Raw genomic sequence first — 26,586 nt, 5'->3', positions numbered from 1 at the left:
GTGTAGTTTCTCCACATCATTGCCAGCATTTGGTACTGCTACTATTTGTTTTAGCCACTTTGATAGATGTGTGTAGTCTTGAGGCGGTCTTAATTTGCATTTTATAATGGCTAGTGATGTTGAACATCTTTCACAAGTTTATTTACCATCTATATATCCTTGTTGGTGAAATGCCGCTTCATATATTGGCCTACCTTCTAACTGCATTTTTTTTTAAGTTTTGGGAATTCTAATATATTCTAGGTATCAGTCCTTTATCAAATACATGGTTTGCAAATATTTTTAATTATCTGTAGTTTGTTTTTTCATCCTTTTAGTGGAATTTTTCTCAACACAAATGTTTTTAATTTGGGTGAAATTCAATTTATTCTTTTTGTTCTTTTGTGGATTGTGCTTTCATGGTATCATGTCTAAGAACTCTTCACCAAGCCCTTAGTCCTGAAGTTTTTCTTGTTTTCTTATAAAAGTTTTATAGTTTCACACATTTCTGCACGTAAGTCCATGATCATTTTGAGTTAAATTTTGCATTTGCAGATGACATGATGGTCTATGTAGAAGATTCCAAGGAATTTATAGAAAAAAAAAAAAAACAAAAACAAAACCTCCTAGAACTAAAAAGTGAGTTCAGCAAGTTCTCAGGATACAAGATCAACACACACAGAATTTAATCACATTCTATACACTAACAATGTGCATGTGGAAACTAAACTTTAAAGCAATACCATTTACAATTACTACAAAGAAAATTAAGCACTTCGGCATAAATTTAACAAAACACATACAGGAGCTGTATGCTGAAAATTACAAAATGTTGATGGAAGATATCAGAAAAGACCTAAAAAGACAGAGAGATATACCATGTTCATGGATTGAAAGCCTCAACATAGTTCCACAGCTGGGGAACCTGGCTGGCTCAGTGGGTAGAGTGTGTGACTCTTAATCTCAGGGTTGTGATTTCAAGCCCCACATTGGGTGTGAAGCCTACTTAAAGAAGAAACATAGCAAAGATGTCAATTCTCCCCAAATTGATCTATAATTTCAATGCATTTCCTATCAAAATCCCAAGATGGATTTTTATAGACATAGACAAGTTTATACTAAAATTTATGTGGAAGGGTATGATTTCCCAAGTACCTAGAACAAACCATGAAAAAGAGCAAATCAGGAGGATTCCCCTACCCAGTATCAGGGCTTGCTGTAAGACTACTGGTGGAGACCGTCATGTAGGCAGAGGGATCAACAGAGATCAACGGAAAAGAGCAGAGAACCCAGAAACACCCACAAAAGCAGCTAATTGATTTTTGACAAGTGTGCAAAAGCAAGTTTTTAAAAAAATATTTTTGAGAGAGAGACAGAGTGCAAGCAGTGGAGGGGCAGAGAGAGAGGGAGACACAGAATCTGAAACAGGCTCCAGGCTCTAAGCTGTCCCACAGAACTGGATGCAGGGCTCAAACCCATGAACCATGAGATCATGACCTGAGCGGAAGCCTGACACTTAACGGACTGAGCCACCCAGGCATCCCTGCAAAAGCAAGTTAATGGAAGAGAGAGATTTTTTTTTTTCTTCAACAAACGATGCTGAAACAAAGTTTTGGGTTTTTTTTTCAATAAACGGTGCTGAAACAATTTTCCCAGAGGCAAAATGAATGAATGAATGAATGAATGAATGAATGAATGAATAGGAGAAAACCTTCATTTATACACCAACGATGTTTGTTTTTGAACGGGTAAGACGTTGCTATGGCTCCAAAGCAGGAGTCACTTGCATTGGCACCTGAAAGACAAATGAGTACTTGCGCGTGGGAGGTGGGGGTTCGCCCTTCGTGGGCTCTGCGGAGAGCAGCCTCAGCGCCCACCCCTCCTGGCGGCTGGGCCCTTTGCTCCCTTGGGCCTCCTAGCCACGCCCCCAGCGGGGCCGGGGCGGGGTGAGGGTGACCACGCCCTCAGCCTGACAGATTGGGCGGGACAGGGCGGGGACCGGAGTCTTGGCCACGCCACTTCCGTCGGAAGTTCGTTTGTCTAGCTTCCGGTCGGAGGTTGTCTTGCAAATCCCGAACGTGTGTTTCCACAAGGGAGACAGCCCCAAACTCACTTTCTGAAACCTGCCTCGCGTCGGATGTGAGTGGGCTCGAGTCCGACACTGCGGTCGGGGCAGCCCGGCCCGAGGGCAGCTGTTGGCAAGTACGGGACGGTCTGTCTTCCGGAACGGAGGCGGCGCGCACAGGCTGTTTCCGGAGGGTCCTAGCCCGTCGCTGCGCCGCGCCCCGCCCCTCGCGCGGCCACGTCTCCGTCGGAGCAGTCCGGCCAGCGGCCGCCTAGGCTTCCGCAGCGCCGGGTGAGGGTCGCGGGGAGGCGCCCGGCCCGGGAGCCCGGCCCGGGAAGGGCGCAGGAGCGCCGGGGGGCCGCGGCACGGTCGGGCGGAGGCCAGGCGGCGGGCGAGGGGTGACGGGGCCTGGGCGGCCGCGGAGGGTGACCGTGGCTCCACCTGGAGCGGCTCCGCCCCGCGTGGGTCCTGCAACTCACCGTTGGTAGCCTCGGGGCCTGGAAGCCGGCCTGTGCAGCTGTTAGCGGTACTGGCTTCGGAGATGGGCGCACAGCAAGCCGTTCGGAAGCGCTGTCTGCGCGTAACGGGGCGTGATCTAGTGGAGCTACCCACAGCTGCCCAGCAGCTGCACCAGAGTGACAGCCTCTGGCCTTTTGCAGAAGTTCTGCCAGGATGACACACGTGACACGGGGTCGGGACATTCGTGCGGAGTTGGGTTTAGAGTCCGCGTAGCTGCTTGCCTCTTCTTCGGCCTCGATTCCATTTAGCTTCTGGGTGCCTAGAGGGGCTTCACCCTTGCAGTGATATTTCCTAGAAGAGCCGGGCCAGGCACGGTCACTAGTGTGGAGCAGGTGAACAGCTCGGCCTCATCCAACAGATAGTTGCTGAGTGTGAGTCGTGTGACAGGCACTGTTGATTGTGGGTCCTGGGACACGTGGGTGGAGTTGTGCGGGATCCCTGCCCTCCCTGAACTCACATTCTAGTGGAGCGATGGGGACAGTGAATGAAGAAGTAGTATGGGGTGTTGCTTGGCGTGGGTCTGTGGGAAGGCCCGTGGGGAGGCCAAGGCCTCTATGACCAGCAGCCAGTCATGGAAAACTGTGGGATGAGAGTGTTTCAGGCAGAGTGAGCAGCAGTGTGATGACCCTGAGGGACGACGAGTGACTTTGGTAAAGAAGTAGTGTGTCAAGGGCGTAACGAAAAAAGGAGGAAAGTGGCGGGGTGGAGGATGCAGTGTAGGGAGGAGCCAGATGGTATGCGGCTTCCTGGTTCAGGGTAAGAGGTTTGGGTTCTTGACAGTGTGATTGAAAACTACTGAGACCTAGTAAACCATGTACAGGTGACTCATGCATTTAATTTTTTTTTAATTGTTCCTTTATTGCCAGCATAACCCTTTCCTGGAGAAGTAGCTTTCAGTTAACATACCTCGAATGGCAAGAAAAGAAAAGAAAACTCATCTGACATTACTCAGATTCAAAAGTAGCTTTTTTTTTTCCTTTTCTTTCTTTCTTTTTTTTTTTTTTGCCAGTTGCCTTTAGCAGTGTGCATTCCTAAGTGAGAATATCTTCTAATTGACTTTACTATCAATTTTGACGAGCAACAACTGAAGGGAAAATAACACATAATTACAGCTACCATTTATTGAGGGCATGGGACAGACCCTGTGCCTTGTTGCATTTAATCCTGGCAAAACTTTGTATTCTGTTTCTCATCATGTTCCTGATGAGGAAACTGGCTAAGAGTGGTTATGAAACATGCCCATGACCTTACAGCCGGGGGTGGAGGAGTCAGGACTGATGCTGGAGCCTGCGCTTTACGTGGCATTGCTGTACAGGGACAGAGGCCTGCCGGCTTTTCACTTTGTGTGTCAGTCCCTGTTTACTTGTGTACTTGTGGTTACTAGCGTGGCCTCAACTAGGTGCTGTCTTCTTACGGAAATCCTGTTTTATCTTTGGCCTTGCCGTTTGTTTCCAATTGCCAGTAGAAAAAATAAGGGGGGGTAGATGGAGCTGTTCGCGTGTGTATCGAAATCATGGGAAGTTGAAGTCCTATATGTGCCTGAGACGATTTTCTTGGCATGAAGTCCTTTGATGCAGATGGCGTGAATTTAGAGTTATGAGCATTTTGTGAAGTTGTGATAACTGTCTCTTCCCTCCAGGAAACACGGCAGAATGCAGGTAGTCAAAAATGGTAATGTGATAAAACTGATATTAAAAAAATTTTTTTTAGTCACGAATTAGGGGGCACCTGGGTGGCTCAGTCGGTTAAGCATCCAGCTCTTAAAATGTATGTGTATGTATGTATATATATGTGAAAAAAATTTTTAATGTTTATTTTTTAATGCTTTTTTATTTATTTTTTGAAGGAGAGAGAGAGAGAGAGAGAGAGACAGAGCTTGAGCGGGGGAGGAGCAGAGAGAGAAGGAGACAGAATCCGAAGCAGACTCCAGGCTCTGAGCTGTCAGCACAGAGCCCGATGCGGGGCTCAAACTCAACGAACTGTGAGATTAGACCTGAGCCTAAGTCAGACGCTTAACCAACTGAGCCACCCAGGCACCCCCCTATATACGTATTTTAATGTTTGTTTATTTTTGAGAGGGAGACAGAGAGCAAGCAGGGAAGGGGCAGAGAGAGAGGGAGACACAGAATCCAAAGCAGACTCCAGGCTCCGAGCTGTCGGCACAGAGCCTGACGTGGGGCTCGAGGTCACCACCCTTGAGATAACGACCTGAGCTGAAGTAGCATCCGACTGCTGATCTCAGCTTAGGTCTTGACCCTGAGGTCATGCGTTTGATCCCCATGTTGGGCTCCACACTGGGCGTGAAGCCTACTTAAAAAAAAAAAATCACGAATTGGAATTCATGTTCCTAATAACCGCTTCCTTGGGATGTGCCCCTAGAAGTCTGACCCTTCTCTCTGCCCTGTTTTTGTGAGCACTGAGGTAGTGAGACCCTGACCGACTGAGTGCTGCTAAGTAAAGTATACTGGAGCCTGAGGACAGACACAGAATGCCAGCTTATTACCTACAGGGAGATGTCACTTCAGCGGAGGCTGCTCTGGGCCTTCAGTGAGTTGTGTTGTCCGGCTCCAGGAGGAGCTGCGTGTGCATGGGAGCCGTGTTTATGAGTCGCCAGAACGTGTCACAGTCCCAGGGTCTCATGCTGTGGAGGGCTGCATCGTCCACCTCTGGAGCGGCGTAGGACCTCTTGGGACTCAGCAGGGTTTTTTGTTTAGCAAGAAGTTCACATAAAGGGCATTAAGTGAGTGGAGTACGTGATGGCACTGGGCTCAGACAGCCTGGCGCGTTCGTCTCCGTGTTTGCTTCATCAGTGGAACGAGCATCTCAGCGGACCTCCTCTTGCCTGGGTCCGGCATCGTCACGGCCTCAGGCCATTCTCCTCAGCAGCTGCTTGGCTGCCCCTGTGCCTTCCCTGCTCTGCTGGGCCGTGTTATGTGTCCAGCAGATGAAGGAAGTCCGGCTAGCTGCCTGCTTGGGTTCTTACCCAGGGGACATTGCTTATCTGGGGTGTGGCCACTACCTGCTGCTCTCCCAGGGGCATTCTTTGTCTCATTGGAACGGTAGCTTCCGAGGGGTTTTAGTTGGAATAGTCAGAGTTGTTCTGTATTTGAAAAGGCAGTGTTGATGCTCAGGATGCAAACACTGTATTGTTCTGGAACCACTAGCTTGGTTGCTAAGGGGTGGAACTTGGTAGGGCCAAAGATTGAAGTTACTAGCCTGTGTCGAGAGCGTCACTCGGAGTGGGGGATGTTCGAGGGGGAAGGGCCGACTGGGAGCGGTCGTTTCTGCTTCCGGGCCTCTTGCTGCGTGGAGGAGAGGCACACACACCCTTCTGCAGTGAGCTTGCACACGGGGTGTCTTGGTGGCAGAAGGGAGTGGGCCGGGCACTTTACCTGAGGCCCCGCAGGACTTCGGAGCAATGTCTAATGGTGGATGTGGAAGGGCCCTTGGGGATTTGCCTGGTGGTCAAGGGGAAGGGGCCCCCACGGCAGAGGGACCAGCTTCTGCCTGAGCAGCACCCACCTGTCATTGTTGCCCTTGCAGGCACCATCGCCCCTGCCCCCACGGGGCGGGGGCAAAGACATCGCAAAGCAAAATGCAAACATTTTCTTCTGCTAAGGGACTTGCGAGGAGGGCCAGCACATACAGCGTGCCCTGCACAGTGACCTCTGATCCCACGTTCCACTGTATGTGTTGGTACCCATTCTTGAAGCGGCAAGCCTATGATGAAGGGGACGGTCTGGCTGGCCTTTTGCTGACGTGCCTCGCCTTGCTTTGTGGGCGTCTTACCTAAGGATCAGCTGTCTGCAGTAGCCAGGGGAAGGCCTGGTGGACAGTATTTGCCATGGAGCCAGGACCCTGTGGAACAGTGATTTTTGGAGGGGCCTGTAGGATGTGCAGGGACAGGTGTGGAGCCTCCAAGAGCTCGTGTGTCTATCCCCCCGCCCTGGGAAGTCTTTGAGGATGAAAGAGGGTACTGATTACTGTAGAGACAAAAACAGCATAGAGAACTCATTGCAGACAGGATCATCGGCCAGCCTCAGTAGCTCCCTTCATTTCTGTGATCCGGAATTTGGTTCAGTCTTCAAATATGTGCACAAACGAGCCACGGAGCCACACTGGCAGCCAGCGCTTTTCAGTTAGCTGGTTGGTATGCATTCTATCAGTGGTCCTTTCTAGTACAACCCTCGTGCTGGTTCTACGCGTGGCGCTAGACTGACCTTTTCATCTTCTACCGCACGATTACTCAGCCATAGCATCTTTGGCCTATAGGTGCCAGACAGCAGAGTGGAACGTGTGCATTCTTAGAGCTGCTAGCCAGACACTCGTGGGTTTACACGGGGGATGCTGCCGCCACTAGTCACTCGATGCCTGGGTGTGCCAGGCTATGTAGACCACCAGTGGGTGCTTCTTCCTGGGGGACGGCAGGAGAGGACTGTGGCAGGAGAGGCACACCTGCCTTCTGCTGTTGAGTCAGCACCAGCCCCTCCGTGTGTGGGCCACTGCTCAGGCTCTTGTCTGAGATGTCTGTGTGGGATTTGTAAGCCGCAGAGGAAAGTCATGTAACTTTTTGTCCTGAAGCTTGTGAGACACAGAACAGTATGTAGGATGACGTGAAACTTACCATATAGGGAGTAAATGCCAGCATCTCTGCAGAATGGATAGTGGCTCACACCTTCCCTGCTGACGAGGAACAGGTTATGAATATCCTCAGTACACTTCAAAAATGGTAACCAGTTGCCAAACCTGGGGCAAAGTTTTGCTCCCTTGAACTTAGCCTAGCAGGTTGGGCTAAAAGCTAATCCTGACAGAAATGAAGGACGAAACTGATCACCTGCCCCGAGATGCCTTCTCTGGACCCCGATTCCACGTCCTCGTCTCTCTGTGCTTCCCCTGACACAGCGTAGGGTTGTCATGTTCCGTGAACTTCGCCACCATGCCAGGCCTGGGAGGGGAGCTTGCCCTGTGAGTGCTCGGGCCCACGGGTCCAGGGCAGAAGTCACTGGCCACACGTGGCTATTTAACTCAGATTTCTTAAATTTAAACAAGTAGCTTAATTCCTCAGCCTCCCAAGGCCTGTCCCTGCGAGGGGCTACACGTGGGGCTCAGGTCCGGTTACAGAGTGGCTCTGCCCTGGCGGGCCGGCATTAGCCAGCTGGTTCCCTTCAGGAACGGGCCGCGGTGTGGTGGGTCAGCACTTTACCCTCAAACCTAGCATATTGTAGGTACTCAGGAGTTATCTGTTGAATGAATAAACCTGTTTATTACATGGATGTGAATCGGGAGCCAAATGTTAGTCTTGCAATTGTTACTTCAAATCTGACAAATGAGGTTTCATGATACCTTCTTTCTCTTTTCCCTCCTGTCAGGTATCATGATGTTATTGGGTTTGATTTCAAGCCACTTATGAGACTGGACGTCTTCCCAAAATGGACGGCCTAGTGCGGGTCTTCCCAGGAGCTCCGGGCTGCTGCTAATGGCCGAGACCGAACCCACCCGCAGCCCGCTTGCAGCCCCCGAGTATCGGTCCAGCCTGTGCCGTCCTGACCATGGACAGAGTGCCGGCCGGATCCAGCAGTGGCACCCCAGCTCGCCCCGAGGCCCTCCCAGAGCCCCCAGGGTCACTGGTGCCACCTGACCAGTGGGCTGACGCCCCGTGTAAGTCGCTGGTTACTCTGTGCTGCTGACACTTTGCCTTTAGACGGGAGGCGGCGGATCACCTTGCATTTTGGAACAAGGCTGTGGTGCTTCAGACCGTAATGAACTTTTCGTTCAGAGTTTGTTTTTACTAATCCTGTGAGCGCTTTTTCTTAGTTGATGCCAACTTTAAATCACGTGCCGGGCTTGTCAGACCGATAGCTGCCCCGCTCTCTGCTCCGGCAGACACGGCAGCACCGGTCTCCGTAAGGGTTCTGTGGTGTTACCTGCCTGGCATCTACCTTTCGGATACACAAATGGTCCGGGAGTGATCCAAGGTTATTGGATCACATTGACAGGTTAGCTCATGGGTTCTTCATTCATCAGAAGTACAGGGTGAATAATTTACTCGGTTGTGAGGCCCCTTCCTGTTTAGGGGGGTCAGTGCAATGTGTCAGTGCAAAGTTGTAGGTATTGGTGTACTCATTCGCTAGGAGAAATTGCATTTTCCTCTTGCAAAATGATGTTCGGGCACCCGCTCCTTCAATAGCAGGCAAGGCTGCTAACAGCAGGGGCCCAAGACCAAGGATCCAACGGTGGGACAGACAGGAAGCTGGCTCTTAGATCCGTCACTGAGACAGTGAACCCTCGAGCAGGGCCTTATTCGATCTCGTTTCACTTTCTTCTTGTGTAAGTGGAAGATTACTGGTGCCTGCACCCTTGGGTGGTCACGAGGGCTGAAAGAAATGGTACACAGGTCCTCAGACACAGTAGGAAGTGCTAGTGGCCCTTGTTTGTTATTGTTTCATCATCTTTGTTATTTATCTGCAGTTTGGCTTGTGTTTGGGAACAATGGTCTTTTTTTGGCCTTTTAGGTTTTTCTTTTTTTTTTTTTTATTTTTTTTATTTATTTATTTTTTTTATTTTTTTGGGACAGAGAGAGACAGAGCATGAACGGGGGAGGGGCAGAGAGAGAGGGAGACACAGAATCAGAAACAGGCTCCAGGCTCTGAGCCATCAGCCCAGAGCGTGACGCGGGGCTCGAACTCACGGACTGCGAGATCATGACCTGGCTGAAGTCGGACGCTTAACCGACTGCGCCACCCAGGCGCCCCTAGGTTTTTCTTTTTTAATGTTTGTTTATTTATTTTTTTTTTATTTTTTATTTTTTTAAATTTTTTTTTCAACGTTTATTTATTTTTGGGACAGAGAGAGACAGAGCATGAACGGTCGAGGGGCAGAGAGAGAGGGAGACACAGAATCGGAAACAGGCTCCAGGCTCTGAGCCATCAGCCCAGAGCCCGACGCGGGGCTCGAACTCACGGACCGCGAGATCGTGACCTGAGCTGAAGTCGGACGCTTAACCGACTGTGCCACCCAGGCGCCCCTAATGTTTGTTTATTTTTGAGAGAGAGAAAGAGAACATGGGAGAGGGGCAGAGAGGGGGCACGGAGGATCCAAAGTGGGCTCTGCACTGACAGCAGAGAGCCCAACAAGGGGCTTGAACTCACAAACCAAAAGATCGTGACCTGAGCTGAAGTCGGATGCTTAACCGACTGAACCCTCCAGGTGCCCGTCTGTTAGATTTTCTTAAAAGTGCAATATAGGGGCGCCTGGGTGGCTCGGTCGGTAGGTGTCCAACCGCATCTCCGGTCATGATCTCGCAGTTCGTGAGTTCGAGCCCCGCGTCGGGCTCTGTGCTGACAGCTCAGAGCCTGGAGCCTGCTTCAGATTCTGTCTCTCCCTTGCTCTCTGCCCCTCCCCTGCTCACACTCTGTCTCTCTCTCTCAAAAATAAACATTAAAAAAAATTAAAAAATAAATAAATAAAAGTGCAATATAATGCTTAAAAAACTATTTTGTCATATAAACAGGAAGATGTAGAGACTCTTCCAGGTCTGTAAGCCCCTCAGAATGATAATCTAGTATCTGAGATGCAGGCTCCCCTTCCCCCTCACCCAGCATGGAGCCAAAGGGTTGTTTGAGTAAGAATTGAGGTCAGGTCAGGATTGTGGTCCGGTCTCCTTACTGTTGCTTTGAGCCTGTGGTGCCCCACTTGTATTCTGTTTTTCCTCTTGGGGAGGCATGACAGTGAGTAGCTGTATTGGTTGGGCCTCACATTTCAAGTATCAGAAACCCATTTTGAATTTGCTTGGGTAAAGGGGAGTTCCCTGGATTCATACTGGGTACATTGTGGGATCCAAGTGATGTGGATCCCCATAGGAGGCTGGGGCCTTGCTGCACTTAGGTACCTTTGGAACCACACCCTGGGACCCCTGGATCCTCCTTCCCTCCCTCCAGGCGCCATCTTGGTTCTTGACTGCCGACCGGCTCCCCCACCAGGGTGAGGGGGCAAGGAAGGTAAAAATCATTTAATTGTAAGAAGCCTTTTTTTTTTTTTTCTTTTGACAAGGAAATAGATTTTAGTTAGTGTATGACAAATCCACATGTAATAATGTTAGCGGTGAAACTGAGCTTGCTATGTGTTTGTATGGTCATCACTGGTTAAACTTGGGTGTTTATCTAACAACTGTTGATCAAACAGTAGCACAGTCTCTTTGTCCTCAGATTCTGACTCTGTGCTCAGCTTTGCCATAAGTGTTCTGATCAGTTAATCTACGTCTTTACCTTAGATTTCTCGTTTTGGAGGATACACTTATGCTTTGAAATGACTTTGGAATTATTCCTTTGTAAATGTGAGGCGTGACTGATCAGCCCTGTGTCACCAGCATCTGTTAGAAACATTATCGGCTGTGTTTTCAGCATTTATTTTCCTTTGCTGTTTTTTAAAAGCAGACTTCCATAAGATTTCTTATTGGTCTTGTTTAAAAAAATTTTTTTCAAGTTTATTTATTTATTTGGAGAGAGAGAGAGAGAGAGAACGAGTGGGTAGGGGAGGGGCAGAGAAAGAGGGGGAGACACAGAATCCGAAGCAGGCTCCAGGCTCCAGGCTCCGAGCTGTCAGCACAGAGCCCGACACGGGGCTCAAACCCACAAACCGTGAGATCGTAACCTGAGCCAAAGTCGGATGGTTAACCGACTGAGCCCCCCAGGCGTCCCTCATTGTTTAAATGAGAAGGAAGATTACTACTTAAATTCCGCAAGCGCTGGGCGGAGGGTGAGGGTGGTCCACGGATGAGGGTGTCTGGCCCTGGCAGGCGAGCAGCTGTCCGATCCCCACACCCACGTGAGGAGAGCCCGGCCTGCTCTGCCGCCAGAGCGAACAGTCTCCTAGGACATTGGAGATGGCTCGTGCTCGCACGTCTAGAGTCTCTCCTGTCCTGTCTTCTCCGCACGTCTGAAATGCAGCCGCCTCTCGTGGTTGACACTGTGATGGCTCAGCACGCTCTCTCTTGCAGGTGCCAGTGTCGAGGCCCATAGAGCTGCAGACGGAGGGCGAGGCCTGGATGGACCTGGCAAGGGGGACACCTGTCAGAACGGGCCGACGCCACTCTTCCCAGACCCTGCATCGCCTCTTGGTCCCGCCACGAGCCCACTGGGTCCCGAGGCCTCTGCAGGTGTGGCTGATTTCCATGACAACCTAAGGAAGTCTCAGGGGACTGGTGCTGAGGGCAGTGTTAGAAAAGAAGCTTTGCAGTCCCTCAGACTCAGTCTTCCTATGCAAGAAACACAACTGTGTAAGCATCCGTTCCCGCCGGCTCCTCCCCGCCCTCCCCTGCCTCCTGCGGCGCCCCCATCGCTCCCCACCCTCCAGACACGCTCGCTGCTCGTCCCCCTGTCTTCACCGGTCTGTCGCTGTGGTGGGTTGTGCGTGTTGCGTGCAGCTCCACTTTGGAGAGAAGCAGCGTTCCCCCGTGGTCACGCTGAGGGTGCGGCTCGGGGTCTGGGCTCGAGGGACTGTGCGCGGCGTGTCTTGCGCTGGACGGTGAGCAGGCAGTCAGTGGGGAATTAAACTTCAAAATCTTTCTTCTAGGAATCATTTTAATGAGCACTTACCCCTGGGGACCCAGGGGCAAACGGGTCACAAACTGGCAGACTGTGAACCCTAGAAACGTCCAGGCCTCTTTCCAACGCGTTTTTCCTCCACGGACATACATAATTTTACATAAAGGGATCGTACCACACACGCTGTTTTTCCTCTCCTTGCCCTTCAGTACCTCGTTCCCTCCCCTCCAAGTAAGCCACATTCTCACATGACCCTCCACGGACGGGCCTCTAAACAGCCAGGTTTCGGGTGTTTTCGGTCATCGTTTTTTTACAAAGGGAGTCAATTGTAGCAAGCATCCTGTGTTTTCCGTAGTGCTATGTGGAGGTCGCCCCAGGTTGTCTGATGCAACTCCACGTTCTTGCTTTTGAGGCTGGTCGGGGCCCCGTGCGTGGCCGGGTGGGTGTCCACTTCTGTTCGTCGGCCGGAACCCCCGGCGCTGGCGAGAGCACCCTGGCGCCCGTGGGCACGGTGTCGCCGCTTTAGTGTCTGTAGGCTCTGTCCCAGGAGTGCAATTCCCGGTCAGAGGTGGGGGCGTCTTTACCTCCGTCATGCGGAGGCCCGTGGCCGCTGACGACCGTGAGATGACATGGCCCCCCCCCCTGCACGCACAGGCCCTACTGTCACTCTCGCCACCGGCTGGGCGGCTGTGCCCGGAGGCGCTGTGCTCCTTACGCTTCCCTGATCACTCGGGCACTCTTCACCTGCTGGCCATTCGGTCGTTTCTCTGAATTGTCTGCTGATTTGTTTGGCCCATTTTTCTTTTGGATTGTTTGCCCTTTTCTCCACAGGCGTTATTCTGCTAGGGCTGCGGCGTCTTTATAAAAATTCTGTACATTTAGGGCAGGCGCCTGGCTGACTCGGTCTGCAAAGTGTGCAGCTCTTGATCTTGGGGTTGTGAGTTCCAGCCCCACGTTGGGCATAGAGCTTACTTAAAATAAAATAAATTTTAACTGTCAGCACTAAAGTCCAGAGATGCCATATACAGTGTGCATTCTTGACCGTAGGGATTTGTGAGCCCTAATGCCAGGTGCTCACTTGGTGAGTGTGTACCCGACCCTCAGTCTGCTGACTTGGGGGCTCCCTGCTTGAGGCCATAGACACCTAGGGTTTTCCCACATGGACCCCTGAGCCTTGTGAAAACTACCAGATCTTTTCGGTGATAAGCACACACATTAGTGGTAACTCGATGAGTTCCTAGCGATGTTCTTGGCCTGTGCTCAGGTCTGAGGGATTATGTAAGACAACGGCTGCTGATCTCCTCAGGGTCCGCATCTGAAGATGATGCGGTCTATAAAGTGGTTAAATCGTGACATTTTCCTGCTCTCATCAGCGCGGCAGCCGACCCTGCCTGTGCGCGTGGCAGCGTGCTGTGTACACGTCTACACGTCTGCTGTGTGTGAAAGAACCCTGGGGCCGTTGTGCCTTTTGCTTGCTAGTCAGCCCTTTTATTACCCAAAATAAAAGATTGGGGTTTTGAGATATCTTAAAATCTGTTGTTGGCCCCAAAAGTTGTCATTTCCCCTTCTGTCCTCGAGCATGGCCCCTGCCCTGGAGCCGCCTCTGTCGGGAAACTGAGGTAACCAGCCCCAGGCCTCGCGGGGACACCTGCGTGGCCTTCACTTTCAGGTGAGTCCCGAATGCGTCCCTGTGACGCAATCTGTGGGTCAGATTGTGTCCCTAGATGTAACCATGTGAAGAAGGCACGTCTGGTGACCGTGGCCACATGCCAGGGTGGCTCATGTCCCCCGTCCCTGGGCCCCGCTCCATCGGCACTGCTCTCCGTGCGCGCCTATGTGAAGTCACAAGCGTGGTTGGAGCCAAGTGGGAGCTGAGGGTCCCTGAACCTCAGAACATAGGCTCTGGCACCGACTTCAGATTTACTTATCTTGTTACTACAAGTCCACGGGTGACCTGTGTCTTATTTTCCCAAGCTCGACGCCTCTAGGGAACTGTGAGCACAGACCCTGTGCTCGACCGGTGAGTCTTTGACCGGGCACGTCTGGTCTGTGGTCGGTGTCTGAAGCTCACAATTGTCTCCATCTGGAAATAGCTCTTTCAAACTGGACGGCTGTGTGTTGTTTGGAGCTAAATCATATTTAATTGGTAGTTGAATGGGAACAGCCAAGCCACTGTTCCGGTTTGTCCTCTGTGCCCTCATGCGTCACGAGTCACTAAGTGGTCATTCCTCCACGGCAGGTTCAACAGAGGCTTCCCTGCCCCTGGAGAAGGAGGAGCAGGTCCGACTTCAGGCTCGGAGACGGCTCGAAGAACAGCTCAAACAGTACAGGGTGAAGCGCCAGCAGGAAAGAGTGAGTCTCCTTGTGTGTGTGTGTGTGTGTGTGTGTGTGTGTGTGTGTGAGAGAGAGAGAGAGAGAGAGAGAGAGCGAGCGAGCATGAGCGGGGGAGGAGCAGAGGGAGACAGAGAATCCTAAGCAGGCTCTGTGCCCAGCACAGAGCCCGACGCGGGGCTCTATCCCACGACCCTGGGATCATGACCTGAGCTTAAATCCAGAGTCGGATGCCCAACTGACTGAGCCACCCAGGCGCCCCAAGTCTTCCCGTCTTGAACAAGCTCATGGAAAACTTCATGTGTGAAAAACAGTAATTAGATGTAGTTTCTAGGATCTGTCATTTATTTCTCTGTGCTGGGATGGCCTTCTGTGCTTCTCTGGAAAGATCATTTCTGTCTGCAGTTCCCACCCTTAGGGGAGACTGTGGCTCCTGCCACATATGGCCCTTCCTCCCTTGGAACAAGCATATTTTTTTCCTATATCTGCCATTTGAAAAGCAGAGACCGCAAGTACTCAAGTATAATTATTCTTTCTACTTGAGCAGCCAGTCCTAGGTTTCAGCTGTGTATTTGATGAGTGACGTAGTTTCTGCTGACCTTTGGTGTTAGAAGACGTGCTGTGTCATGCGTATTCGATAAGTACATCGTATGGTACACTAAGGTCGGTTTATTCACACGTAAGACTTGTTGGTGTGCTAATGAAAGCAGTCTTTTTAGTCCTATCAAGTGACTCCAGGCAGGTGGGTTTGAATGTTCATTTCATACTTTGTCCAACTTTTCTGTGGACTTGAGAGTTTCAAATGAAAGGAATTCAAAATTAAAATGAAACTAACTTTTGTAAATGCTTTAGGTGGATGGTTTAGTGGTGACACATCCCCCTCAGGCTGTTTTCCCATGAGGGAACTGTGACCTTGTGGGTGTCACTGCTCCAGAGCCAACGTGAATGGGTTAGAGGAGCCGGCACCAGACTCTTTTGCCTGGTCAGGGGCTTCCAGAGGTCCGTCCACACGGCCCACCACAAGTTAGCGGTAAGAGTGGTTAATAATCACTATCACTACATGCCCGGCAGTGTGTACTGTTCCCTACAGAAGAGGAGCCTGAGGCTTGGATAGTAAGGAGCCGGTCAGGGGTCACTCAGTGGTGAAGAGGAGAGTCCGGGTGTAGACCAGACAACATCTGTGGGCCAGGGCCCGTCTACACTCTCCCTCCCAGGACCCCTCCACACTGTCTCCCCGGGCTTGTCTGCACTCTCTCTCCTGGGACCCAGCCACACTCTTCCTCCTGGGACCATCCACACTCTCCCTCCCAGGACCCCTCCACACTGTCTCCCCGGGCTTGTCTGCACTCTCTCTCCTGGGACCCAGCCACACTCTTCCTCCTGGGACCATCCACACTCTCCCTCCTAGGACCCATCCACACTGTCTCCCAGAGCCCATCCACACTCCCCTTCTCAAGGTCCTGTCCACACTCTATCTTCTAGAGGCCTGTGTGGTTTCATGCAACATTAGGTGATTAATATGTCAGGAGTTCAGTGTAGGATTCTAAATGTGAAATTTAGCATCACTAAAATTACTTAAAAAATTACATAATATACACATAACACGGGTGGGTTTTTTTTTGTTTTTTTTTTTTTTTAAATGTTTATTTTATTTTTTGAGACAGAGAGAGACACAGCATGAGCAGGGAAGGGGCAGAGAGAGAGGGAGACACAGAATGTGAAGCAGGATCCAGGCTCTGAGCGGTCAGCACAGAGCCCGACATGGGGCTCGAACTCACGAACTATGAGATCGTGACCTGAGCCAAAGTCGGACGCTTAACCGACTGAGCCACCCGGGCGCCCCAACACGGGTGGTTTAAAAGTTTTTTTGTTTTTTTTTTTTTTTTGAGACACACACACACACACACACACACACACACACACACACACACACGAGTGAAGGGGGAGGGGCAGAGAGGGAGAGAGAGACTCCCAAGCAGGCTCCAGGCTCTCAGCTGTCAGCACAGAGCCCGACATGCGGTTTGAGCCACAAACTGTGAGATCATGACCTGAGCCGAAACCAAGGATCAGATGGGTGAACCGGCTGAGCCACCCAGGTGCCTCATAACTGGTGGTTTAAATGGAAGGATACTTTTGGGGGCTTCTGGCTGGCTCAGTCAGAAGAGCACGTGATTCTTGATCTCAGGGTCATGAGTTTGAGTCCCATGTTGGGTGTAGAGATTACTTAAATAAGTAATAACTTTACACGGAAGGATACTTTCTTAGCCCTCGGTAACATACCCGCTCTCAAAGTGATGGAAACAGGCATTGTGTCTGTCACGTGTTGGTCTGACCAAGTTATGATCCCTGCTTGCTCAGAAGCGAGGAAGGCAGGGTGGCTGCAAGATGCTGGGGCAGGGCCAGCTGGGGCAGAATGCAGCCTGGGGAGGCTCGGTCCGGTGTGAGGACCGGAGTCTCAGTCAGTCCCCACGGCCTGGCGCCACACGGCTGTCACCGAAGCTTGGAGCTGAATGTCTGGCCGCACTGGGGTCCGCGGCCGCCCGTGTGAGTGCAGAGGCCCGTGTGTGCGGCGTGTGACGTGCTCACGACCAGTCAGCACCACCTGTCTGCGTATCCATGACTGCAGGAGAGGTGTTTTGAGGTTGGTTCAGACTGGGAGAATCTGCCAGACCTCATCATGGGTTATGGGGGTAGGTCCACGTGAAGGGGCCTGGGATCACCTCAGTAGCTGCTGAAAAGGTGTTTGTGAAAAGTCAAAATACGCAAAACAAGTGAACAAAAACTCCTGAAGGAGAAACAGAAGGGTATTTCTTTAGGAATATTTCGTTTATGTGAGGAATGTAGTTCAGACGTCATCCTCACATGGCGTAGATGATGAGAAGTTCTCCATGCTGCCTTCCTCCCTGTGTCCTCAGTGCAGAGGGGGGACCGCCTCACCCTATGCTGTAGTCTACCCGCATTTCCTTAACCAAGCTCGTGGTCAGCATTCCGGTTGTTGCTACATTTTTGAAATTGCAAACAATGCCGCAGTGAACATTTTGCATCTTGGTATATTCTTGTGGGCAAATCGTTGACTTTCACATTATTGGGAAAAGGCTTTATGTATTTGTTAGTTGGATATCAGTGTGCTCTGGATAGGCTGGACTGGTTTATACCCCCGTTAGCAGGGATGAGACTGCGAGTGTTGGCCATCCTTGGCAACGTTAAAACAACAAACACTGAGCTTTTGTCCTCCGACAGGTGAAAACAACAGTACCTCCTGTCAGGGAGCACCTTTTACGTGTTAGTTGTTTGCGTGTCTGTGTCAGTCTTTGTTCATTTTTCTTTTTTTTTTTTTTTAAAGTTTATTTATTTTTGAGAGAGTGAGAAAGCATGGGTGGGGGAGGGGTAGAGAGAGAGAGGAGTGAGAGAGAATCCCAAGCAGGCTCCACGTTGCCAGCACAGAGCCCGACACGGGCTCGAGCCCGTGAGCTGTGAGATTAAGACCTGAGCTGAGGTTGTATGCTTCACCGACTGAGCCACCAGTCACCCCGTCTTTTTTTTAGCTATTTTTGCTCACTAGTTGGTATTCTTCTTGTCACATCCCAGGATCATTTTGAGATGGTTCCCTTTCTCCTCCTTGACCCCCTGCCCTGTTGGGATAGCACTGACTTTGTGGAGTAAACCTAGGATTGGCTATGTCTCTAAGAGAAAGTCATTTTGAAATAGCATCAAGGAACACTATCTTCTGTCATCCATTGTCTCATTTAAAGCCGTTAGGGAAGTTCTAGCTGATGTAATAATGTAAGAAAAAGAAATAAGAGATATAAATATTGAAAAAGAGGAGAAATGTTATTTGCAGGTATTGATAATGCCTTGGAAAACTCTAGAGAATCAAGTGAAAAAATTATAATATATTAAATATTATAAAATAAGGGCACCTGGGTGGCTCAGTAGGTTGAGCATCTGACTTCGGCTCAGGTCATGATCTCACAGTTGGTGAGTTCGAGCCCCGTGTCGGGATCTGTGCTGACAGCGTGAAGCCCCCTTCGGATCCTCTGTCCCCCCCATCTCTCTCTCTGCCTCTCCCCTGCTTGTGTGTGCGTGCTTTCTCTCTCTCTCTCTCTCTCTCTCTCTCCCTCTCCCTCTCCCTCTCCCTCCCTCCCTCCCTCTCTCTCTCTCTCTCTCAAAAATAAAATAAACCTTAAAATGTATTTTAAATTATTAAAATAATGAGGGTTCAGAAAATCGTCAGTTTAAAATACAAGTATAAAAAATCAATAGTTAGCCTAATATGGCTAGTTATAAAATTAGTGGGAAAAGAGAATATTTACGGCAACAGCATGATAAACTATCTAAGAATTACATTAAAATGGCAATGGTTTGGAATCTCAAGCAGTCCGGCGCGAGCAGGTGTGCATAACTGGGAGCACGGCTCCTTAGCCCCTGAGTGATCGTACATCTCAGGTGGCTGTGACCCAGCAGGGCCGCTCTGGATCTGGACGTGGTTGAGCCTGTCGAGAAGAGTGCGTGCGCAGGGCTGACGGGACAGCTTTGTAAGGCCCTGACTGCCGGATACGTGGGGATGCTGCGCGGTCCTGGTCATGCGGGGCGTGTGCCCGGGGCTGGCACAGGGAGGGTGGCCGGTGCAGCCTTTCGGGCCGCGAGGTTTGAACGCTGCTGTCACTCGTAGACGTGATTTCTGTACTTTGGTTTCCTCCCCAGTGCAGTCAGCCTGCGGCCAGAGCACGACTGTCCAGCACGCTCGACCCGGAGCTCATGCTGAACCCGGAGGCCCTGCCCCGTGCCAGCCCGGTGGCTCTGACAAAGGAGTACTCCTTCCTGCGCACCAGTGTCCCCCGAGGGCCGAAGGTGGGCAGCCTGGGGCTCCTGGCGCATCCCAAGGGGAAAAGAAGTTCCAAACCAAGCAAAATCCGGTCTCTGGCTGATTACAAAACTGAAGACTCCAGTGCCGGGAGCTGTGGTGGGAACGCTCCGGCCGCAGACGCTGCTGGGGGCGCCCTGAAGCAGAGCCGGAGCAGCGTGACATCAGTAGTGTCCCGAGGTCAGCCCGTGTCCTGAGGCCGAGGACCACCTGGAGAACGTGTCCCTGACGGGCGACAACACGTCCGAGGCTGACGGGAACGAGAGCGATAGTTCCTCCCTCAGCAGCGTGTCTACCCGTGGGACGCGCGGGCTTCTGGTGGACCCCGTGGGCACTCGCGACGCTTCCTATGTGGTCAACGGCCAGGAGATCGCCGCCGCTGCCCTGGGCCAGTTCCCCTCCATCACGGATGTCCTCCAGGCTGCGGCGGCCGAGCACCAGGACCAGGGACGGGAGGTCAACGGGGAGACGCGGAGCCGGACAGACAGCATCTGCAGCAGGTGGGTGCTCCCTCCACCGCCAGAGCCGACCGGCGGTGCTGGGTTTCTCCTCGTCACGTCCTGAGTGTGTAACGTTTCTGTCTACACAACTCTGTCGTTCTGTAAGACGTGGGAGCAGGTCAGGAACCGCGTCCAGTGTTAAGGGATGCTGTTTCCAGTATTTACGTAGACTCATGTCTAAAGCTGCATGGATACTCCCCTGGGCTGACCAGCTCCCCGGAGGGTTTCTTGGGAGCGTTTGTAAGAGCGTTAGTGGTCCACTGAAACCTTCTAACTGTATTTGTAACGTGGCGGGGACTGGAGCGGCGGTGTGGGGAGCCCAGAGACTCTGGATGCGTGAGGAGAGCTGGCGCCTGATGCTCTGTGCCTTTGTCCCCCAGCGTGTCCCTGGAAAGCTCCGCTGCGGAGACCCACGACGCAGTGCTGCAGGCCCTGAAAGACAAGATGAGACTCGAGGGTCAGCTGGAGGCGTTGTCTTTAGAGGCCAGTCAGGTAACGGACGCTGGAGGCCGGGAAGGCGCCACGGCTTCGGGGCGCGTGTGCGCGGCCTGCGGGCTGGGTGCTCAGTCCTCTGTGTCCTCACCCTTTGTCCGCCTGCGTGGCTCGGTGTCTCCCTGTATGTCGGTCCTGACTCTGGGATGCGGGCCCGACGGTCCCGTCGGCGGGTCTCACCGTAAAAGACACTGGTAAAAGTGTCATCTTTGCCCCTTTAACACTTTCTGCTGCGGGTTCTGCCTTTTCTGCTGTGAGCTTTGCTGTATCTGTTCAGTCTACTCCTGAAAACCATTTCTGCCCCTTAATTTTCAGTTTTCCTTGGCAAGTGGGGTAAATCTGTTGAGTTGAATTCAGCTGTGTCCATTTGGTGTGGGGAGCAGGGGACACACAGGCACAGAGGCAGTGTCGCGGCAGCATGGGTGTCCTTCAGGAGCGCGTCCCAGCACAGGGTGTGGGGCAGCGGCTCGTGGCGGGAATAGCTTCCTCTCGAGCCCGGTGTGGTTTGTTGAATGCGTGGTCCAGGGACGCAGACCGACCCCTCTGTGCACGTAAACCTGGCGGTGGTTGCTGCGATTTCAAGGTGAATTGTGGTGGCTCATGGTTGTCACTGTCCCTGTAGAACCTCATCCAGCGCATTTCTGCTTCATTTGCACCTCCGGCCCACGAGTGATGTAGGAACCTTTGCTTGTGTTTATTTTACTTTACCTTCTTTTCCTCCTAGGATACTGACTGGCTCTTGAGTTGTGTGGATTGTGGCGGGTGTGATCCTTTCTGGCCTCCCTGTTAAAATCCAAGTTGTTATTATTGCAAAATCTCGTTGTGTTTGCTCACCTAACTGGATTTTTGGGGTATTTGTCGTCCGGTTTGCTGAATTTGATGTTCTTCTTCCTCATGTTGGTTTTCCCCTCACGCGTGTTGATGTGCATCCGTCTGCCCGTCTTTGCGCTTTGGGATTCCCGTCCACACGCCTCACAGATGGATTTTTGGGTGGGCGGGAGATGCTGGTGGCAGACAGGGCACGTGCCTTCCCGCCGTCTCTCAGACGTTCTCTGCTGCCCGGAGGCCTCTGCTCGCGGAGGCCCCACCTCCCACTCACTCCCCCTTGGTCCTACCGACCGTGTCCCTGCGGTGCCGCCACCCAGCGCCGGGCCGGGCCTCGGGCTGCCCCATGCCCAGCGGCTCCGGCTGGAGCCCCTCAGAGCCCCTCGTGCGCAGTAGCAGGGGGCCTTTCCCGGGAGGCACGGTCCCAGATCTGAATCTGACGGCACTTGTTGTGGGGCTCCCTCGGCACGCCCGGTGTTCTTTCTTGGGGGGTGTGCGTGTGCGCAGTGCTGCACTCGTTTCTTTTTTGAACAAATGTGTTTTCCAACGTCCTCCTGGGTGAGCGGGTGCTCGCACAGCCCGGGCGCTGCTGCGCAGAGCGTGAGCGGCTCCGGTCACCCCTCCTGCCCCCCGGGCCTGCGTGGAGGACCTGCCTCCTCCCGGGAGAGCGGTTGGTGCGAGAGCAGCTGCGAGCCCAGGAGACACAGTGCTTCCCTCCGAGTCTCCCCGGCTCCTCTCGGTGGCGCTCTCAACGCACGGGCGGCAGTGGCTCGTCTGAGGGTCGCTTTCCGGTTGGGGGTCTGTCCAGGCACTTAAAGAGAAGGCGGAGCTCCAGGCGCAGCTGGCCGCCCTGAGCACGAGGCTGCAGGCGCAGGTGGAGCAGAGCCACAGCAGCCAGCAGAAGCAGGACTCGCTCAGCTCGGAGGTGGACACCTTGAAGCAGTCTTGCTGGGACCTGGAGCGAGCAATGACTGACCTGCAGAACATGCTGGAAGCCAAGAACGCCAGCCTGGCATCGTCCAACAGCGACCTGCAGCTGGCCGAGGAGCAGTACCGGCGACTGGTGGCCAAGGTGGAAGAGATGCAGAGGAGCATCCTCAGCAAGGACAACACAGGTGAGCGCGGCAGCTGGGGGGCGGAGTGGACTCAGGTCTTGGAAACGAACGCCAGACCCTCGCTAGCTGGTAGTAACGTTACCACCTTGCTCTGCCTTCGAAGCCTGTCGTGCGGGGGCTGGCGCTGCTCGCTTTTTCCTCAGAATGGCAGGTTGTGCTTAAAAGATTGAAAACGACGCTGTTGACGAGTAAACCTTTGTATTTCCTACTTTAAGTGCAGCTTTTGGCGGTGGCGGATCCCTGTGGGAGTCCCCTCTGGAGGGAGAGACAAGTGGGACGCTGGCGTCGGAGGGACGTGGCGGCAGGCTGTGCACAGAGAACCTGTCGTAGCCCTGTCCTCGCGCTGCCTTCTCGTCCTGGGGCGTGTGCTGCACGCGCCGCTGGGCGCCCAGCACCGCCCGCGTGCTCGCAGCACCTCCGTGCTGGCTGACGGGAGGAGGAGGGGCAGGGCAGGGGGCAGCGGAGAGCCACGGTTGGCCCAGACCTCACAGCCTCTGGTGCGGGCCAGGCAGACGGGGTTCCTCTCGCAGAACAGAGGGGTGGCTTGAGGGGCTGCTCTGGAGGGCCACAAGGCCGTGAGACGGGGCTTCAGGTGTGATGACAGAAAACAAAGAGTGACAGACTGCTGTGGCAGAGACTTTTCTGGCACCAGAAAGAAGAAACTGCTCGGCGGAGAAACACGCCGTAGACTGTTTTCGGTCTTCGGGCATTTCCCGATACGCAGTCCCTTAAGAAAATTATAAAATCCGGGAAGTTCTGAGCACCAAGGTAATTGTTAAGTCTGGGTTGCGAGGCCTGATGACCAAAGCCCGTCGGGCAGCAGCACTGACCGCGCTCACACAGGGCCGCAGTGCGGTGTGGACGCCCTCGTGGAGCTGACGGCGTGTCTCCTGTGGTTCTCGCTGGGGTCGCCTTTCTGAGGTGCTGGCAGTCTGAACTCTGAAACACATCAGGCCCCAAGAATTTCAGACAAGAGGTCGTGGATCCTCTTAAACTGAGATGGTTTTTTTGTTTGTTTTTTAATTTTTGGGAACTGCCTTTAGAATGGTAGGTGTTTTTCTTAATATTTGGCCGCTTTGGTTTGCACTGTGATTTAGGTCATCCGTGACTTCCTGCCCCCTTTCCTCCCACTCTGCCCTCATCAGTGGCAAGAGTTGACCACGTCAGTGAACCAGGTTTTGGTGCAATTAGCACGATACCAGGTGCCGCCTGGGCGCCCACAGTGGCTTTGCGGGCACGCACTTGGCCCTCGGTACCCACAGGTCTGTAGTTATGCGTTCACGGGCGCACTCAGATTTGTCGGTAACCCTGAAGCAGGACAGTCCCTCGCAGGCAGGTGCAGCGCTGAGCACGGCTGGTGCCGCTTGACATTCACGCTTCCCGCTGAGGGGATGAGGCGGTGCTCCGCTCTCCTGTGTGAGCAGGTGCCCTTGTCCGGTCTAGTGTCAGAGCCTCTGCGTCTTTGTGCTTTGTAGGGAGGTTTTGTATTTAAAGTGAAGTCCAAGCACTATCTTGTGCTCTTAAGTGTGAGACGTCTGTGACGTGTCTCACGGAGGAAGTTCCGTGTGTTCGGTGAGCTTCCTTCGGGCGTGAATTACGGTGCTGTTGGCTGTGAGTTCAGTATTGATGGGCCAAAAGTACAGATTGAGTAAAATGCCTTTGTACACAAGCTCACGAGACAAGGTTGTCTATTGATCCGTTCACTCCTGTATTTCTCTGGGAGCCACGGTTCAGCATCCACAACTGCAGTGTGACCTCTGCAGAGACACTGAGTCTGTGTGGGGCGTCCGCGTGGAGACACCGCGTCTGCGTGGGGCGTCGGTGCGGAGCTGCGGGCTCCTGAGGAGTGGGTGCCCTGAGCTGCTGTGCTTGCCTTCAGTGCACGACCTGCGACAGCAGATGACGGGCCTGCAGAGCCAGCTACAGCAGGTGCAGCTGGAGCGGACCACACTGAGCAGCAAGTTGAAGGCGTCCCAGGCCGAGATCGCGTCTCTGCAGCACGTGCGGCAGTGGTACCAGCAGCAGCTCGCCCTGGCGCAGGAGGCCCGGGTCCGACTGCAGGGCGAGATGGCCCACATCCAGGTACGGCCCCGGACGTGTCTCGTGTGGGACCCTGGCCTTTTCCCTAAATTAAGTCCTTCTGTTTTCAGGTCTCACGGTTGCCTTTAGGGAAAGTCTGCTCGCCGCTCATTTAGCTTCTTCTCCAGCCTGCGGAGCGGCCGCTGTCCATGACCTTCTGACACGAGGGGTCTTACAGCTTCTGCTGCATCGTTTTTCGTTCTGTGATGAGCCCCCCCCTGGGGGGCGCCTGTCGTGGTTTGAACCCAGCTCTCAGACCCATGTCTGCCCGGGTCTGGGGACTCTGGCACCAGCTCTGGGCCCTGGTCGCTGCCCTCCTGGGACGTGGTTTCTGACACACAAGGGGCACAGTGTGCATCCCCTTCCTGGTTGGAGCTGGTCTCTGCTCCAGCTCCTTGACCACCAGGTCTTCGCAGCGTGAGCTCTCCCACTGCCCTCCATTTTGTTGGGGTGCAGGCGTGTCAGCCTCGGATTCTGGGGGGTAGGGAGGGCAGGTGTCTGTCCAGGCTGCAGAGGAATGCTGGTCTCTGCACTTTCCCTCAAGGCCCCTTTCTCTGGGCTCATCGTGCTCCAGAGGCGGTCAGGATGACAGGAAAGTGGCTGAAAGGCACTTTGCTCCAAGTCTTGGGGCGTTGGACTAATTAGGTTGATTAGGAGGGTGCTGAGTGGTGCTTTGGTCAGCCTCTGTCTTCTTCTTGAATGCAGACATGGGTTTTGCTCTCTCTCCCTTTGGTTTTCTTTGTTCGGATGAAATATTATAGACTAACTAAAACTTTAATTCTCAGGTAGAAGATATAAAATACTGACTCCACTAAATGCTCTTTTAAAAAATAAAATCTAGGGGCGCTGGGTGGTTCAGTTGGTTGAGCGTCCGACTTTGGCTCAGGTCATGATCTCACGGTCCATGAGTTTGAGCCCCGTGTCAGGCTCTGTGCTGACAGCTCGGAGCCTGGAGCCTGCTTTGGATTCTGTGTCTTCCTCTCTCTCTGTCCCTCCCCTGCTTCGCTATCTCAAAACAAATAAATAAACATAAAAAACAAAATCTAGGGGCACCTGGGTGGCTCAGTGGTTGAGCGTACAACTTCAGCTCTGGTCATGATGTCATGGTCTTTGAGTTTGAGCCCTGCATCAGGCTCCACGCTGACCTGACCATGCAGAGCCTGCTTCGGATTCTCTCTCTCTCTCTCTCTCTCTCTCTCTCTCTCTTTCTTTCTGTCTGCCCCTCCCCAACTTGCACACTCTCTCTCCTTCTCAAAATGAGTAAATAAACTTAAAAAAATCTACGGGGGGCCACCTGGGTGGCTCAGTCATTTGAACGTCCGACTTCGGCTTAGGTCATGATCTCGTGGTTTGTGGGTTTGAGCCCCACGTTGGGCTTTGTGCTGACAGCTTGGAGTCTGGAGCCTGCTTTAGATTCTGTGTCTCCCTCTCTGCCCGCCCCCCCCCCACATTCTGTCTCTCTCCTTCAAAAATGAATAAACATTAAAAAAAATCTACAGTCTGCAAATATATGAAATAGAAATGTTCTTAAATTTGTTACGTATGTTTCAAGCTAAAGGACCCCGCAGGGTACATATTTGTTCTACTTCCAACATACTTGGAAATAAATCACCATGCACGTTAACGCAAGCTTGCAGTGATGGTGCCTTTACATGAGACACGAAACAGTTAAGGAAGCTACATTTGTGTGTCTCGCCCCGAGTCAGAAATGAAGTTGGAGGGCAGAGTGGAGGAGGGGCTCTGGGGAGGAGAGTCAGCTGTACCTGACTTTCTCAGGCACCTCCAGATTCCGGGATCCGCCTTCCTGATTAGGTGAGGACGTTTTCTCCCTCTTTCCCTGGTAACACAGAAGTATTGCCAGGCACATTCAGGAGGCAGCACAGAGCAGAGTGGCTTTTATTCTTTCATTGCCTTAAAACACAAGTCCCAGCAGGGGCACCCGACCAGCTCGGCTGGAAGAGCACGCGACTGTTGATTTTGGAGTTATGTGTTGAGCCCCACGTGTGGTGTAGGGATGCCTTGAAATAAGGAAACTTACAAAACAAAACAAAACACAGTCCCAGCAAATGGTACCTTCTCCTGTTCTGAGTAGCTTTCATTGAGACCCCAGAATTCACAACTTGTCACATGTGGCATCTCACAGTGTCGACGAGTGTTCACCTTGTATCTGGAAGTAACGTGCTCGAAGGTCCAGTCACAGAGCCGTGTCCCCTGGCTTCTCTTTACCGAGCCCCCTCTTGGGGCTGGCACGCTGTGCTGTAAAGCTGGGCACCTT

At 52.6% G+C, this 26,586-nt stretch overlaps 1 protein-coding gene across 1 annotated transcript in view; it reads left to right on the top strand.

Annotated features, from left to right (window-relative positions):
* Positions 1–2,472: 2,472 nt before the first annotated feature.
* The window catches only part of GOLGA3 (golgin A3), a 45,899-nt gene continuing 21,785 nt past the window's right edge, over positions 2,473–26,586 (top strand). The window contains 9 exon segments of the mRNA XM_030336057.2: positions 2,473–2,934; positions 7,933–8,221; positions 11,559–11,837; positions 14,345–14,457; positions 19,141–19,476; positions 19,478–19,800; positions 20,181–20,292; positions 21,926–22,232; positions 24,112–24,314. Coding sequence (XP_030191917.1) covers positions 8,113–8,221; positions 11,559–11,837; positions 14,345–14,457; positions 19,141–19,476; positions 19,478–19,800; positions 20,181–20,292; positions 21,926–22,232; positions 24,112–24,314 — 1,782 coding nt within the window. The 5' untranslated portion in view covers positions 2,473–2,934; positions 7,933–8,112.

The sequence above is a fragment of the Lynx canadensis genome, chromosome D3 (assembly GCF_007474595.2).
Source record: "Lynx canadensis isolate LIC74 chromosome D3, mLynCan4.pri.v2, whole genome shotgun sequence".
In the NCBI taxonomy this organism is placed as follows: Eukaryota; Metazoa; Chordata; class Mammalia; order Carnivora; family Felidae; genus Lynx; species Lynx canadensis.
Note: the sequence above shows the minus strand (reverse complement) of the source record. Positions and strands in the feature narration are given on the sequence as shown.